This window comes from Saccoglossus kowalevskii, chromosome 6 (assembly GCF_978046115.1).
Source record: "Saccoglossus kowalevskii chromosome 6, keSacKowa6.1, whole genome shotgun sequence".
NCBI classification, from domain to species: Eukaryota; Metazoa; Hemichordata; class Enteropneusta; family Harrimaniidae; genus Saccoglossus; species Saccoglossus kowalevskii.
This window is the reverse complement of record NC_140646.1, coordinates 5,507,172-5,522,755: the sequence shown is the minus strand read 5'-3', so window position 1 is coordinate 5,522,755 and position 15,584 is coordinate 5,507,172. Positions and strand designations below refer to the sequence as shown.

At 33.5% G+C, this 15,584-nt stretch overlaps 1 protein-coding gene across 1 annotated transcript in view; it reads left to right on the top strand.

Moving 5' to 3' along the window:
- Nucleotides 1-15,584, top strand: part of LOC102807599 (atrial natriuretic peptide receptor 1-like) — a 136,842-nt gene that overhangs the window by 13,103 nt on the left and 108,155 nt on the right. The window contains exon 2 of the mRNA XM_085499906.1: nt 14,117-14,241. Coding sequence (XP_085356032.1) covers nt 14,117-14,241 — 125 coding nt within the window. The remainder of the gene's footprint in view (nt 1-14,116; nt 14,242-15,584) is intronic.

Genomic DNA, 15,584 nt, shown 5'->3' with positions numbered 1-15,584 from the left:
GGTATATATGGTGTATACATAACATTATAGTCCGTGGTATATATGGTGTATATATCACAATATAGTCAGTGGTATATATGGTGTATACAAACAATATAGTCTGTGGTATATCTGGTGTATATATCACAATATAGTCAGTGGTATATATAATGTATACATCGCAATATAGTCAGTGGTATATATGGTGTATTCATCACAATATAGTCAGTGGTATATATGGTGTATACATAACAATATAGTCAGTGGTATATATGGTGTATACATCGCAATAGAGTATGTGGTTTATATGGTGTATACATCGCAATATAGTCTGTGGTATATATGGTGTATGTATCACAATATAGTCAGTAGTATATATGGTATATGCATCACAATATAGTCAGTGGTACATATGGAGTATATATCACAATATAGTCTGTGGTATATATGGTGTATACATAACAATATAGTCTGTGGTATATTTAATGTATACATCGCAATATAGTCCGTGGTATATATGGTGTATACATCGCAATATAGTCAGTGGAATATATGGTGTATACATAACAATATACTCAGTGGTATATATGGTGTATACATAACAATATAGTTTGTGGTATATATGGTGTATACATCACAATGTAGTCAGTGGTATATATGGTGTATACATAACAATGTAGTCTGTGGTATATATGGTGTATACATAACAATATAGTGTGTGGTATATATGGTGTATACATCAAAATATAGTCAGTGGTATATATGGTGTATACATAACAATATGGTGTGTGGTATATATGGTGTATATATCACAATATAGTGTGTGGTATATATGATGTATACATAACAATATAGTGTGTGGTATATATGGTGTATACATCACAATATAGTCAGTGGTATATATGGTGTATACATAACAATATAGTCTGTGGTATATATGGTGTATACATCACAATATAGTCAGTGGTATATATGGTGTATACATCACAATATAGTCAGTGGTATATATGGTGTATACATCACAATATAGTCAGTGGTATATATGGTGTATACATCACAATATAGTCAGTGGTATATATGGTGTATACATCACAATATAGTCAGTGGTATATATGGTGTATATATCACAATATAGTCAGTGGTATATATGGTGTATACATAACAATATAGTCTGGGGTATATATAGTGTATATATCACAATATAGTCTGTGGTATATATAGTGTATACATCGCAATATATTCAGTGGTATATATGGTGTATACATAATATACTCAATGCTATATATCGCGTATACATCGCAATATAGTCAGTGGTATATATATATATTGTATACATCGCAATATAGTCAGTGGTATATATGGTGTATACATAACATTATAGTCCGTGGTATATATGGTGTATATATCACAATATAGTCAGTGGTATATATGGTGTATACAAACAATATAGTCTGTGGTATATCTGGTGTATATATCACAATATAGTCAGTGGTATATATAATGTATACATCGCAATATAGTCAGTGGTATATATGGTGTATTCATCACAATATAGTCAGTGGTATATATGGTGTATACATAACAATATAGTCAGTGGTATATATGGTGTATACATCGCAATAGAGTATGTGGTTTATATGGTGTATACATAACAATATAGTCTGTGGTATATATGGTGTATACATAACAATATAGTCTGTGGTCTATATGATGTATACATAACAATGTAGTTAGTGGTATATATGGTGTATACACCACAATATAATCAGTGGTATATATGGTGTATATATCGCAATAGAGTATGTGGTTTATATGGTGTATACATCACAATATATTCTGTGCTCTATATGGTGCATACATCGCAATATAGTATGTGGTATATATGGTGTATACATCACAATATAGTCAGTAGTATATATGGTATATGCATCACAATATAGTCAGTGGTACATATGGAGTATATATCACAATATAGTCTGTGGTATATATGGTGTATACATAACAATATAGTCTGTGGTATATATAATGTATACATCGCAATATTGTCTGTGGTATATATGGTGTATATATCACAATATAGTCTGTGGTATATATGGTGTATACATCACAATATTGTCAGTGGTATATATGGTGTATATGTCACAGTGTAGTCAGTGGTATATATAGTGTATACATAACAATATAGTCTGTGGTATATATAATGTATACATCACAATATAGTCAGTGGTATATATGGTGTATACATAACAATATAGTGTGTGGTATATATGGTGTATACATCACAATATAGTCAGTGGTATATATGGTGTATACATCACAATATAGTCAGTGGTATATATGGTGTATACATAACAATACAGTGTGTGGTATATATGGTGTATTCATAACAATATAGTCTGTGGCATATATGGTGTATGCATCACATTATAGTCAGTGGTATATATGGTGTATACATAACAATATACTCAGTGGTATATATGGTGTATACATCGCAATATAGTCTGTGCTCTATATGGTATATACATCGCAATATAGTATGTGGTATATATGGTGTATACATCACAATATAGTCAGTAGTATATATGGTATATGCATCACAATATAGTCAGTGGTACATATGGAGTATATATCACAATATAGTCTGTGGTATATATGGTGTATACATAACAATATAGTCTGTGCTCTATATGGTGTATACATCGCAATATAGTCTGTGGTATATATGGTGTATACATCACAATATATTCAGTAGTATATATGGTATATGCATCACAATATAGTCAGTGGTACATATGGAGTATATATCACAATATAGTCTGTGGTATATATTGTGTATACATAACAATATAGTCTGTGGTATATATAATGTATACATCGCAATATTGTCTGTGGTATATATGGTGTATATATCACAATATAATCTGTGGTATATATGGTGTATACATAACAATATAGTCAGTGGTATATACGGTTTATATATCACAATATAGTCAGTGGTATATGTGGTGTATACATCACAATATAGTCTGTGGTATATGTGGTGTATACATCACAATGTAGTCAGTGTTATATATGGTGTATACATCACAATGTAGTCAGTGTTATATATGGTGTATACATCGCAATATAGTCAGTGGTATATATGGTGTATACATCACAATATCGTCAGTGGTATATATGGTGTATACATCACAATATAGTCTGTGGTATATGTGGTGTATACATCACAATATAGTCAGTGGTATATGTGGTGTATACATCACAATATAGTCAGTGGTATATGTGGTGTATACATCACAATATAGTCTGTGGTATATGTGGTGTATACATCACAATGTAGTCAGTGTTATATATGGTGTATACATCGCAATATAGTCAGTGGTATATATGGTGTATACATCACAATATAGTCAGTGGTATATATGGTGTATACATAACAATATAGTCTGGGGTATATATAGTGTATATATCACAATATAGTCTGTGGTATATATAGTGTATACATCGCAATATATTCAGTGGTATATATGGTGTATACATAATATACTCAATGCTATATATCGCGTATACATCGCAATATAGTCAGTGGTATATATATATATATATTGTATACATCGCAATATAGTCAGTGGTATATATGGTGTATACATAACATTATAGTCCGTGGTATATATGGTGTATATATCACAATATAGTCAGTGGTATATATGGTGTATACAAACAATATAGTCTGTGGTATATCTGGTGTATATATCACAATATAGTCAGTGGTATATATAATGTATACATCGCAATATAGTCAGTGGTATATATGGTGTATTCATCACAATATAGTCAGTGGTATATATGGTGTATACATAACAATATAGTCAGTGGTATATATGGTGTATACATCGCAATAGAGTATGTGGTTTATATGGTGTATACATCGCAATATAGTCTGTGGTATATATGGTGTATGTATCACAATATAGTCAGTAGTATATATGGTATATGCATCACAATATAGTCAGTGGTACATATGGAGTATATATCACAATATAGTCTGTGGTATATATGGTGTATACATAACAATATAGTCTGTGGTATATTTAATGTATACATCGCAATATAGTCCGTGGTATATATGGTGTATACATCGCAATATAGTCAGTGGAATATATGGTGTATACATAACAATATACTCAGTGGTATATATGGTGTATACATAACAATATAGTTTGTGGTATATATGGTGTATACATCACAATGTAGTCAGTGGTATATATGGTGTATACATAACAATGTAGTCTGTGGTATATATGGTGTATACATAACAATATAGTGTGTGGTATATATGGTGTATACATCAAAATATAGTCAGTGGTATATATGGTGTATACATAACAATATGGTGTGTGGTATATATGGTGTATATATCACAATATAGTGTGTGGTATATATGATGTATACATAACAATATAGTGTGTGGTATATATGGTGTATACATCACAATATAGTCAGTGGTATATATGGTGTATACATAACAATATAGTCTGTGGTATATATGGTGTATACATCACAATATAGTCAGTGGTATATATGGTGTATACATCACAATATAGTCAGTGGTATATATGGTGTATACATCACAATATAGTCAGTGGTATATATGGTGTATACATCACAATATAGTCAGTGGTATATATGGTGTATACATCACAATATAGTCAGTGGTATATATGGTGTATATATCACAATATAGTCAGTGGTATATATGGTGTATACATAACAATATAGTCTGGGGTATATATAGTGTATATATCACAATATAGTCTGTGGTATATATAGTGTATACATCGCAATATATTCAGTGGTATATATGGTGTATACATAATATACTCAATGCTATATATCGCGTATACATCGCAATATAGTCAGTGGTATATATATATATTGTATACATCGCAATATAGTCAGTGGTATATATGGTGTATACATAACATTATAGTCCGTGGTATATATGGTGTATATATCACAATATAGTCAGTGGTATATATGGTGTATACAAACAATATAGTCTGTGGTATATCTGGTGTATATATCACAATATAGTCAGTGGTATATATAATGTATACATCGCAATATAGTCAGTGGTATATATGGTGTATTCATCACAATATAGTCAGTGGTATATATGGTGTATACATAACAATATAGTCAGTGGTATATATGGTGTATACATCGCAATAGAGTATGTGGTTTATATGGTGTATACATAACAATATAGTCTGTGGTATATATGGTGTATACATAACAATATAGTCTGTGGTCTATATGATGTATACATAACAATGTAGTTAGTGGTATATATGGTGTATACACCACAATATAATCAGTGGTATATATGGTGTATATATCGCAATAGAGTATGTGGTTTATATGGTGTATACATCACAATATATTCTGTGCTCTATATGGTGCATACATCGCAATATAGTATGTGGTATATATGGTGTATACATCACAATATAGTCAGTAGTATATATGGTATATGCATCACAATATAGTCAGTGGTACATATGGAGTATATATCACAATATAGTCTGTGGTATATATGGTGTATACATAACAATATAGTCTGTGGTATATATAATGTATACATCGCAATATTGTCTGTGGTATATATGGTGTATATATCACAATATAGTCTGTGGTATATATGGTGTATACATCACAATATTGTCAGTGGTATATATGGTGTATATGTCACAGTGTAGTCAGTGGTATATATAGTGTATACATAACAATATAGTCTGTGGTATATATAATGTATACATCACAATATAGTCAGTGGTATATATGGTGTATACATAACAATATAGTGTGTGGTATATATGGTGTATACATCACAATATAGTCAGTGGTATATATGGTGTATACATCACAATATAGTCAGTGGTATATATGGTGTATACATAACAATACAGTGTGTGGTATATATGGTGTATTCATAACAATATAGTCTGTGGCATATATGGTGTATGCATCACATTATAGTCAGTGGTATATATGGTGTATACATAACAATATACTCAGTGGTATATATGGTGTATACATCGCAATATAGTCTGTGCTCTATATGGTATATACATCGCAATATAGTATGTGGTATATATGGTGTATACATCACAATATAGTCAGTAGTATATATGGTATATGCATCACAATATAGTCAGTGGTACATATGGAGTATATATCACAATATAGTCTGTGGTATATATGGTGTATACATAACAATATAGTCTGTGCTCTATATGGTGTATACATCGCAATATAGTCTGTGGTATATATGGTGTATACATCACAATATATTCAGTAGTATATATGGTTTATGCATCACAATATAGTCAGTGGTACATATGGAGTATATATCACAATATAGTCTGTGGTATATATTGTGTATACATAACAATATAGTCTGTGGTATATATAATGTATACATCGCAATATTGTCTGTGGTATATATGGTGTATATATCACAATATAGTCTGTGGTATATATGGTGTATACATAACAATATAGTCAGTGGTATATACGGTTTATATATCACATTATAGTCAGTGGTATCAATGGTGTATACACCACAATATAGTCAGTGGTATATATGGTGTATACATCGCAATATCGTCTGTGGTATATATGGTGTATACATCGCAATATACTCAGTGGTATATATGGTGTATACATAACAATATACTCAGTGGTATATATCACAATATAGTCAGTGGTATAAATGGTGTATACACCACAATATAGTCAGTGGTATATATGGTGTATACATCGCAATATAGTATGTGGTTTATATAGTGTATACATCATAATATCGTCTGTGGTATACATTACAGTATAGTCAGTGGTATATACGGTGTATACATAACAATATACTCAGTGGTATATATGGTGTATACATAACAATGTAGTCAGTGGTATAAATGGTGTATACACCACAATATAGTCTGGTATATATGGTGTATACATAACAATATAGTCAGTGGTATATATGGTGTATACATAACAATATAGTCAGTGGTATATATGGTGTATATATCACAATATCGTCAGTGGTATATATGGTGTATACATAACAATATACTCAGTGGTATATATGGTGTATACATCGCAATATACTCTGTGGTATATATGGTGTATACATCACAATATAGTCTGTGGTATACATTACAATAGAGTCAGTGGAATATATGGTGTATATATCACAATATAGTCAGTGTTATATATGGTGTATATATCACAATATAATCTGTGGTATATATGGTGTATATATCACAATATAGTCTGGTATATATGGTGTATACATAACAATATAATCAGTGGTATATATGGTGTATACATAACAATATAGTCAGTGGTATATATGGTGTATACATAACAATATAGTCTGTGGTATATGTGGTGTATACATCGCAATATAGTCTGTGGTATACATTACAATAGAGTCAGTGGTATATATGGTGTATATATCACAATATAGTCAGTGGTATATATGGTGTATATATCACAATATAATCTGTGGTATATATGGTGTATACATGATAATATACTCAGTGGTATATATGGTGTATATATAACAATATACTCAGTGGTATATATGGTGTATACATCGCAATATAGTCTGTGGTATACATTACAATAGAGTCAGTGGTATATATGGTGTATATATCACAATATAGTCAGTGGTATATATGGTGTATATATCACAATATAGTCAGTGGTATATATGGTGTATACATGATAATATACTCAGTGGTATATATGGTGTATACATAACAATATACTCAGTGGTATATATGGTGTATACATCACAATGTAGTCATTGTTATATATGGTGTATACATTACAATATACTCAGTGGTATATATGGTGTATACATCGCAATATAGTCTGTGGTATATGTGGTGTATACATCACAATGTAGTCAGTGTTATATATGGTGTATACATCGCAATATAATCTGTGGTATATATGGTGTATACATCGCAATATAATCTGTGGTATATGTGGTGTATACATCACAATGTAGTCAGTGTTATATATGGTGTATACATCGCAATATAATCTGTGGTATATATGGTGTATACATCGCAATATAGTCAGTGGTATATATGGTGTATATATCACAATATAGTCAGTGGTATATATGGTGTATACATCACTATATAGTCTGTGGTATATGTGGTGTATACATCACAATATAGTCTGTGGTATATGTGGTGTATACATCACAATATAGTCAGTGGTATATGTGGTGTATACATCACAATATAGTCAGTGGTATATGTGGTGTATACATCACAATATAGTCAGTGGTATATATGGTGTATACATCACAATATAGTCTGTGGTATATGTGGTGTATACATCACACTATAGTCTGTGGTATATGTGGTGTATACATCATAATATAGTCAGTGGTATATGTGGTGTATACATCACAATATAGTCAGTGGTATATATGGTGTATACATCACAATATAGTCTGTGGTATATGTGGTGTATACATCACAATATAGTCAGTGGTATATGTGGTGTATACATCACAATATAGTCAGTGGTATATGTGGTGTATACATCACAATATAGTCTGTGGTATATGTGGTGTATACATCACAATGTAGTCAGTGTTATATATGGTGTATACATCGCAATATAGTCAGTGGTATATATGGTGTATACATCACAATATCGTCAGTGGTATATATGGTGTATACATCACAATATAGTCTGTGGTATATGTGGTGTATACATCACAATATAGTCAGTGGTATATGTGGTGTATACATCACAATATAGTCAGTGGTATATGTGGTGTATACATCACAATATAGTCTGTGGTATATGTGGTGTATACATCACAATGTAGTCAGTGTTATATATGGTGTATACATCGCAATATAGTCAGTGGTATATATGGTGTATACATCACAATATAGTCTGTGGTATATATGGTGTATACATCACAATATAGTCTGTGGTATATATGGTGTATACATCGCAATATAATCTGTGGTATATGTGGTGTATGCATCACAATATAGTCTGTGGTATATATGGTGTATACATTACAATATAGTCAGTGGTATATATGGTGTATACATCGCAATATAATCTGTGGTATATATGGTGTATACATCACAATTTACCGAAGTACATACATAGTATATTACTATGCTGCGTTTAAAGACAGAAGTAGATTGTCTCACATCAGTTGAATTAAGCAAATCAATTTAGCAGATATTGCAAATATTACGGTATGAAGCGCCTTCCTTAAAACTCACCACATTTAGGTAATTTTCTGCAACATATGAACAAGATTGCGTGTTTCTAAATAATTGTTCCAAGTTTTACACGAGATTCATGCGTATAACAATCAATTAATTGCCAAAACATTCATGTATTACGCTCCCCTACATGACTTTCTTCTGCTCTTTCGTTGCCATGGGTCCACCATTATCTCATTCATTCATTCATTAATTCATTTTATTTCATTACAAGGTACTAGCCTTTACATAAAGAGAAATTAAGCAAGAATACAATAAGAACTAAATTAATTATGATAAATCATCGGTAATTGGCATAGGTTCAATAACTCTGTTTTGACGGAAGTTCTTAAAAGGCGTACATAATTTAAAGTGTTTGGGGTAAAAAGTACATCATTTGGTTAATATATTTTTTTCTTTGACAAAACCTTCACAATGAAATCAGTAAGAGAACGAAATATGGACTCCATATATACGAGTCATAAACAAGGTGGTTTCTGTATGAAACCTGATGACATCGATGCCATTGATATCATCTTTGTAACATTTTTATTGTTTTTAACCACAATCCTATTATACCCGGAACACATTCTCAAACAAATCCTTAATTTCATATTTTTGATGGAAAAAAACTATGTCTCTATTAAAAGTCTGCATATGTGCTAAATACCCAAGCATATCATTGATTTCAATTTTTCAGAAAGTTTTTAGGAAGTTTTTAATTTCCACATTTGATTTATACCACTTCAGGAAAAGATGACATTACAATATTTTGATGGTATACGAAATAGACTTTTTTGACTCAAGGAGACCATAAGACCTAAATACGTACGTAATGTTAGTTCTATTGGCATGTTACTTTCCATTATTCTGTTTTAATGTCTGAAATTCTTATACTCAAAATGAGATAAAATTTATTGCCAATTTCTTTTTTAAATTGTCTGAAATCGTCCCAGAGACATCTCAAGCCACCTTACCCCAAAACGCATACAACGGTTTAGATATCCACATTCACCTGCCACAGCCTCGTTCGCTTGTCACAGCCTCGTTCACCTGTCACAGCCGCGTTCGCCGTTTGAATAGTAGACGTCTACACTATTTTCTATGCACCCTTACAATTGCCTCGCAATATTGAAATCACGTAACTAAAAATTGAAAGTATGACAGAGCTCAAACAGTTTAAAGTGAACTTTTAAAGGAAAGTAACCGTCATCATTTCCTCATGTTTATTTGCTCGTCTGGCTAAGTTTGACCAGATTTTGACATGATAAAACTTGACCTAAATATTTATAATGAGATACAACTGCGAACCGACTGTTATGATCTCATATTTTTTCAAAAATTACCGAGAGCATTAATAGGCTTCTGTGGATTTCTTTATGTGGACGTAGAGGTAGCAAAAATGGCCACATTGTCAGCATAAAATGGGGAAAAAAGTCATGTGTCAACATGTGACATCAGTAAACATTGTGTTCAATTTCTTTAATTAAAAATTATACCGGGAAATCGAACGTTCCCGAATTGGTACTTTTCTGTTCAGGGGTACTAAAAAATTTAGATATTTTCAACAAAAGTAAAATAACATTGGCTGAGTGTTTACTAAAATCACCTGACAGCTTGCCACGTCTGATAGCTTTTCCCAATTTACTATTTACAATTATTCATTCCGTGATACTTTCATTGTGAAATCTGCCCGTATCCCCTTCATCTACCCCTAAATTATTAGATAGCAAAGAAGAGTGTATTACGTCATCCATAGACCGCATAAACTCACTGACAAATGAGGTACGTCTGAATATCAATGTTATTTGAAACGTAACATTTTTGATTGATTGTCACTTGAGTTTATCATAAATAGGCCACTTAACTGTTTAATAAAACATGGCTGCTTTCAATTGCGTTGATTGTACACCGACCGGTCTCCAAGGTATTAATTGAAAAAATAGTATGGTCAGTGTCTGGTAAACAGCGTGATATATATCGAATGGTGTATCAATCTGAGTATAAAATATGCCTAGGCAATCTACTGATTGTCCCTTCAAGTGAAATAAGACATACCTAGGCAATCTACTGATTGTCCATTCAAGTGAAAAGAGACATGCCTAGGCAATCTACTGATTGTCCCTTCAAGTGAAAGGAGACATGCCTAGGCAATCTACTGATTGTCCCTTCAAGTGAAAGAAGACATACCTAAGCAATCTACTGATTGTTCCTTCGAGTGAAAGAAGACATGCCTAGGCAATCTACTGATTGTCCCTTCAAGTGAAAGGAGACATGCCTAGGCAATCTACTGATTGTCCCTTCAAGTGAAAAGAGACATGTCTAGGCAATCTACTGATTGTCCCTTCAAGTGAAAGGAGACATGCCTAGGCAATCTACTGATTGTCCCTTCGAGTGAAAGAAGACATGCCTAGGCAATCTACTGATTGTCTCTTCAAGTGAAAGAAGACATGCCTAGGCAATCTACTGATTGTCCCTTCAAGTGAAAGGAGACATGTCTAGGCAATCTACTGATTGTCCCTTCAAATGAAAGAAGACATGCCTAGGCAATCTACTGATTGTTCCTTCGAGTGAAAGAAGACATGCCTAGGCAATCTACTGATTGTCCCTTCAAGTGAAAGAAGACATGCCTAGGCAATCTACTGATTGTCCATTCAAGTGAAAGAAGACATACCTAGGCAATCTACTGATTGTTCCTTCGAGCGAAAGAAGACGTGCCTAGGCAATCTACTGATTGTCCCTTCAAGTGAAAAGAGACATGTCTAGGCAATCTACTGATTGTCCCTTCAACTGAAAGAATACATACCTAGGCAATCTACTGATTGTCCATTCAAGTGAAAGGAAACATGCATATACAATCTACTGATTGTCCCTTGAAGTAGAGGAGACATGCCTAGGCAATCTACCGATTGTCCCTTCAAGTGAAAGGAGACATGCATAGGCAATCTACTGATTGTCCCTTCAACTGAAAGGAGACATGCCTAGGCAATCTACTGATTGTCCCTTCAAGTGAAAGGAGACATGTCTAGGCAATCTACTGATTGTCCCTTCAAGTGAAAGGAGACATGCATAGGCAATCTACTGATTGTCCCTTCAAATGAAAGAAGACATGCCTAGGCATGTCTTCTGATTGTCCTTTCAAGTGAAAGGAGACATGCTTAGGCAATCTACTGATTGTTCCTTCAAGTGAAAGAAGACATGCCTAGGCAATATACTGATTGTCCCTTCAAGTGAAAGGAGACTTGCCTAGGCAATCTACTGATTGTCCCTTCAAGTGAAAGGAGAGATGCCTAGGCAATCTACTGATTGTTCCTTCAAGTGAAAGAAGACATGCCTAGGCAATCTACTGATTGTCCCTTCAAGTGAAAGAAGACATTCCTAGGCATGTCTTCTGATTGTCCCTTCAAGTGAAAGAAGACATGCCTAGGCAATCTACTGATTGTCCCTTCAAGTAGAGGAGACATGCCTAGGCAATCTACTGATTGTCCCTTCAAGTGAAAGGAGACGTGCCTAGGCAATCTACTGATTGTCCCTTCGAGTGAAAGGAGACATGCCGAGGCATGTCTACTGATTGTCCCTTCAAGTGAAAGGAGACATGCCTAGGCAATCTACTGATTGTCCCTTCAAGTGAAAGTACACATGCCTAGGCAATCTACTGATTGTTCCTTCAAGTGAAAGGAGACATGCCTAGGCATGTCTACTGATTGTCCCTTCAACTGAAACGAGACATGCCTAGGCAATCTACTGATTGTCCCTTCAAGTGAAAGGAGACATGCCTAGGCAATCTACTGATTGTTCCTTCAAGTGAAAGGAGACATGCCTAGGCAATCTACTGATTGTCCCTTCAAGTGAAAGTACTCATGCCTAGGCAATCTACTGATTGTCCCTTCAAGTGAAAGTACACATGCCTAGACAATCTACTGATTGACCCTTCGAGTGAAAGGAGACATGCCTAAAATAAGGTATATCACAGATGGCAGTTAAATTCTGGCACATGGAACAAAATAATTAGGAAATGATCTGATGATTCTATACGAGAGATGACGTCAAAACACCTTTGAAGTCACGTGTTACATTCCCTTGCTTGTCACTGGATAAATGTGTATATTTTACAAGAGTGTTCTATCTGCTCCATTCACTATCTCAATTTTAGAGTCACGTGGTGACATGTACATGGAATGTGTGTGTACAAGCTGAACATCTCTGTCGCATACGACTTATTTACCACTTCCGTGTCACTGAGAATGTTCTAGAACCGTACTGTGTCTGGGTGGAATATTCTAGATTTTTTAGAAAATGGTTGAATAGGTAATAGAACACTGTAGGAGGCAATAGAAGGTAATGGAACATTCTAGAAATTTGTAGTAAATTCCAGACTCATTATGTATGCTGATGTAATGGTCTATTTATAGACAGTGGGGGTAAATATAGGGGAGTTGTTCAGCACTGATTTCAGATCGGAGATCCCGTTGAATTGTATTGGAATTTAAGTATCTAGTTAGTGGAGTAGTGGAGTTTTACCGCGTTATTGTACTTGATGTTTGCAGAGTATAATAATACCAGTACCAGTTGAAACCTCATCTGTTGGCTCCGTGTTCGTATGTTATCATCGCCGCCAGGGAAGTCTTTCTGTTACTGTTGCCATTTTGGTATTTGAACCATCACACCTGTACTATACCAATTACGGTAATATTACGTTGCATGTGACAATCTCTAACTTTTATTTCATTAATACAATATATAATTTTGTAACTTATATGATGGTTAACAGATTTTCTAGTGAAAGTATTATTCTTACATGTACTGTTCCTTAATTCTAGTTATTATTCTGGCTGCCAGTAAGAATGCATCACGAGAAATGTTATTGGTGGCATCATCACTAGGATACACAAATGGCGATTACGTCTTCTTTTTTATGGATCTGTACTCGGAATATGACTTGGCCGTAAGTATAAAGATTACCTACTCTCGCATTTTACCAAGTCTCGCAGTAAGTCTGGCAATTCCACCAAGTCTCGTACTAAGTCTTGCATTCCATCAAGTCTCGAACTAAGTCTCGCAATTCCACCAAGTCTCGTACTAATTATTGCATTCTATCAAGTCTCGTACTAAGTCTTGCATTCCATCAAGTCTCGTACCAAGTCTTGCATTCCATCAAGTCTCGTACTAAGTCTTGCATTCCATCAAGTCTCGTACCAAGTCTTGCATTCCATCAAGTCTCGTACTAATCTTGCATTCCATCAAGTCTCGTACTAAGTCTCGCATTCCATCAAGTCTCGTACTAAGTCTCGCTTCCACTAAGTATCACAGTAGTATTTTTCATTCTGCGTTCTATTAAGGTAGAAGCCTACTCATGAATTTAAAAACCCAGAATTTATTCATTTTGCAATAAATTGTACTCTAAGGCAATATAAGGATATTGACCTAAAAAAGTTGGGGGTCACCAGCCTTTTTTTCGAAAAATTGGTTGTATTTTAGTGGAAAGTCGCCATATTGGCAGTATTATAACATTTTTACCACAGGTTCCTATGGTAGAGATATGCAATATCTCAAATTGTAGCCTGGTGACATAGGCTGAATAAATTATATATTGTCAATGATGGAGAACTTTTTGTTGTTCTGAATTATTTAAATAATCTGGGATTTAAAACAGTGTGTTCTATGAAATTGTTCTAAAAATAGCAATTTTCAAGAAATATTAGAAACACAAAATAATGCTATTTCATTGTACCATATGACATTTGCTTCATTATTGTACATAATAAACTAATGAACATTGTCGTGCGATTTATGACCAATTTTGTCAAAAATTATGACTAGGCTTCTACCTTAAGTCACTTACTATGGCTCGCATTCCAATAAGTCTCGCACTGAGCCTCACATTCGACTAAGTCTCGTACGATGACTGTTGCATTACAAAGGTCCTAACAGTAGCTAGGATTAAGATTACCCGTGTACAATCAGAGAATAATTTTTATTTTCAACAACATGACAACAGAATATCTGGTCAAGTGATTGAAAAGTACATGGGACAGGCAAGATAACCTTGTGAAATGCAGCTTTGTGACAGCCTGTCATCTCTAGTCAGCGACTCGGTGCTTCAATAGCGAAGTGTCGTACGTAATATGCAATATCCTCATTACATCATAGAATCTTAGTCGCAATTTGATAGGTAAATTATATCAAACAAAATGTATGGAACTTCTTGATTGTCTACTGAAAATGTTATCTATGGAATTGAGGGCTGTTTTTGTGTGAATTTATCTGTGTTAGTGAAACTGGTAATTT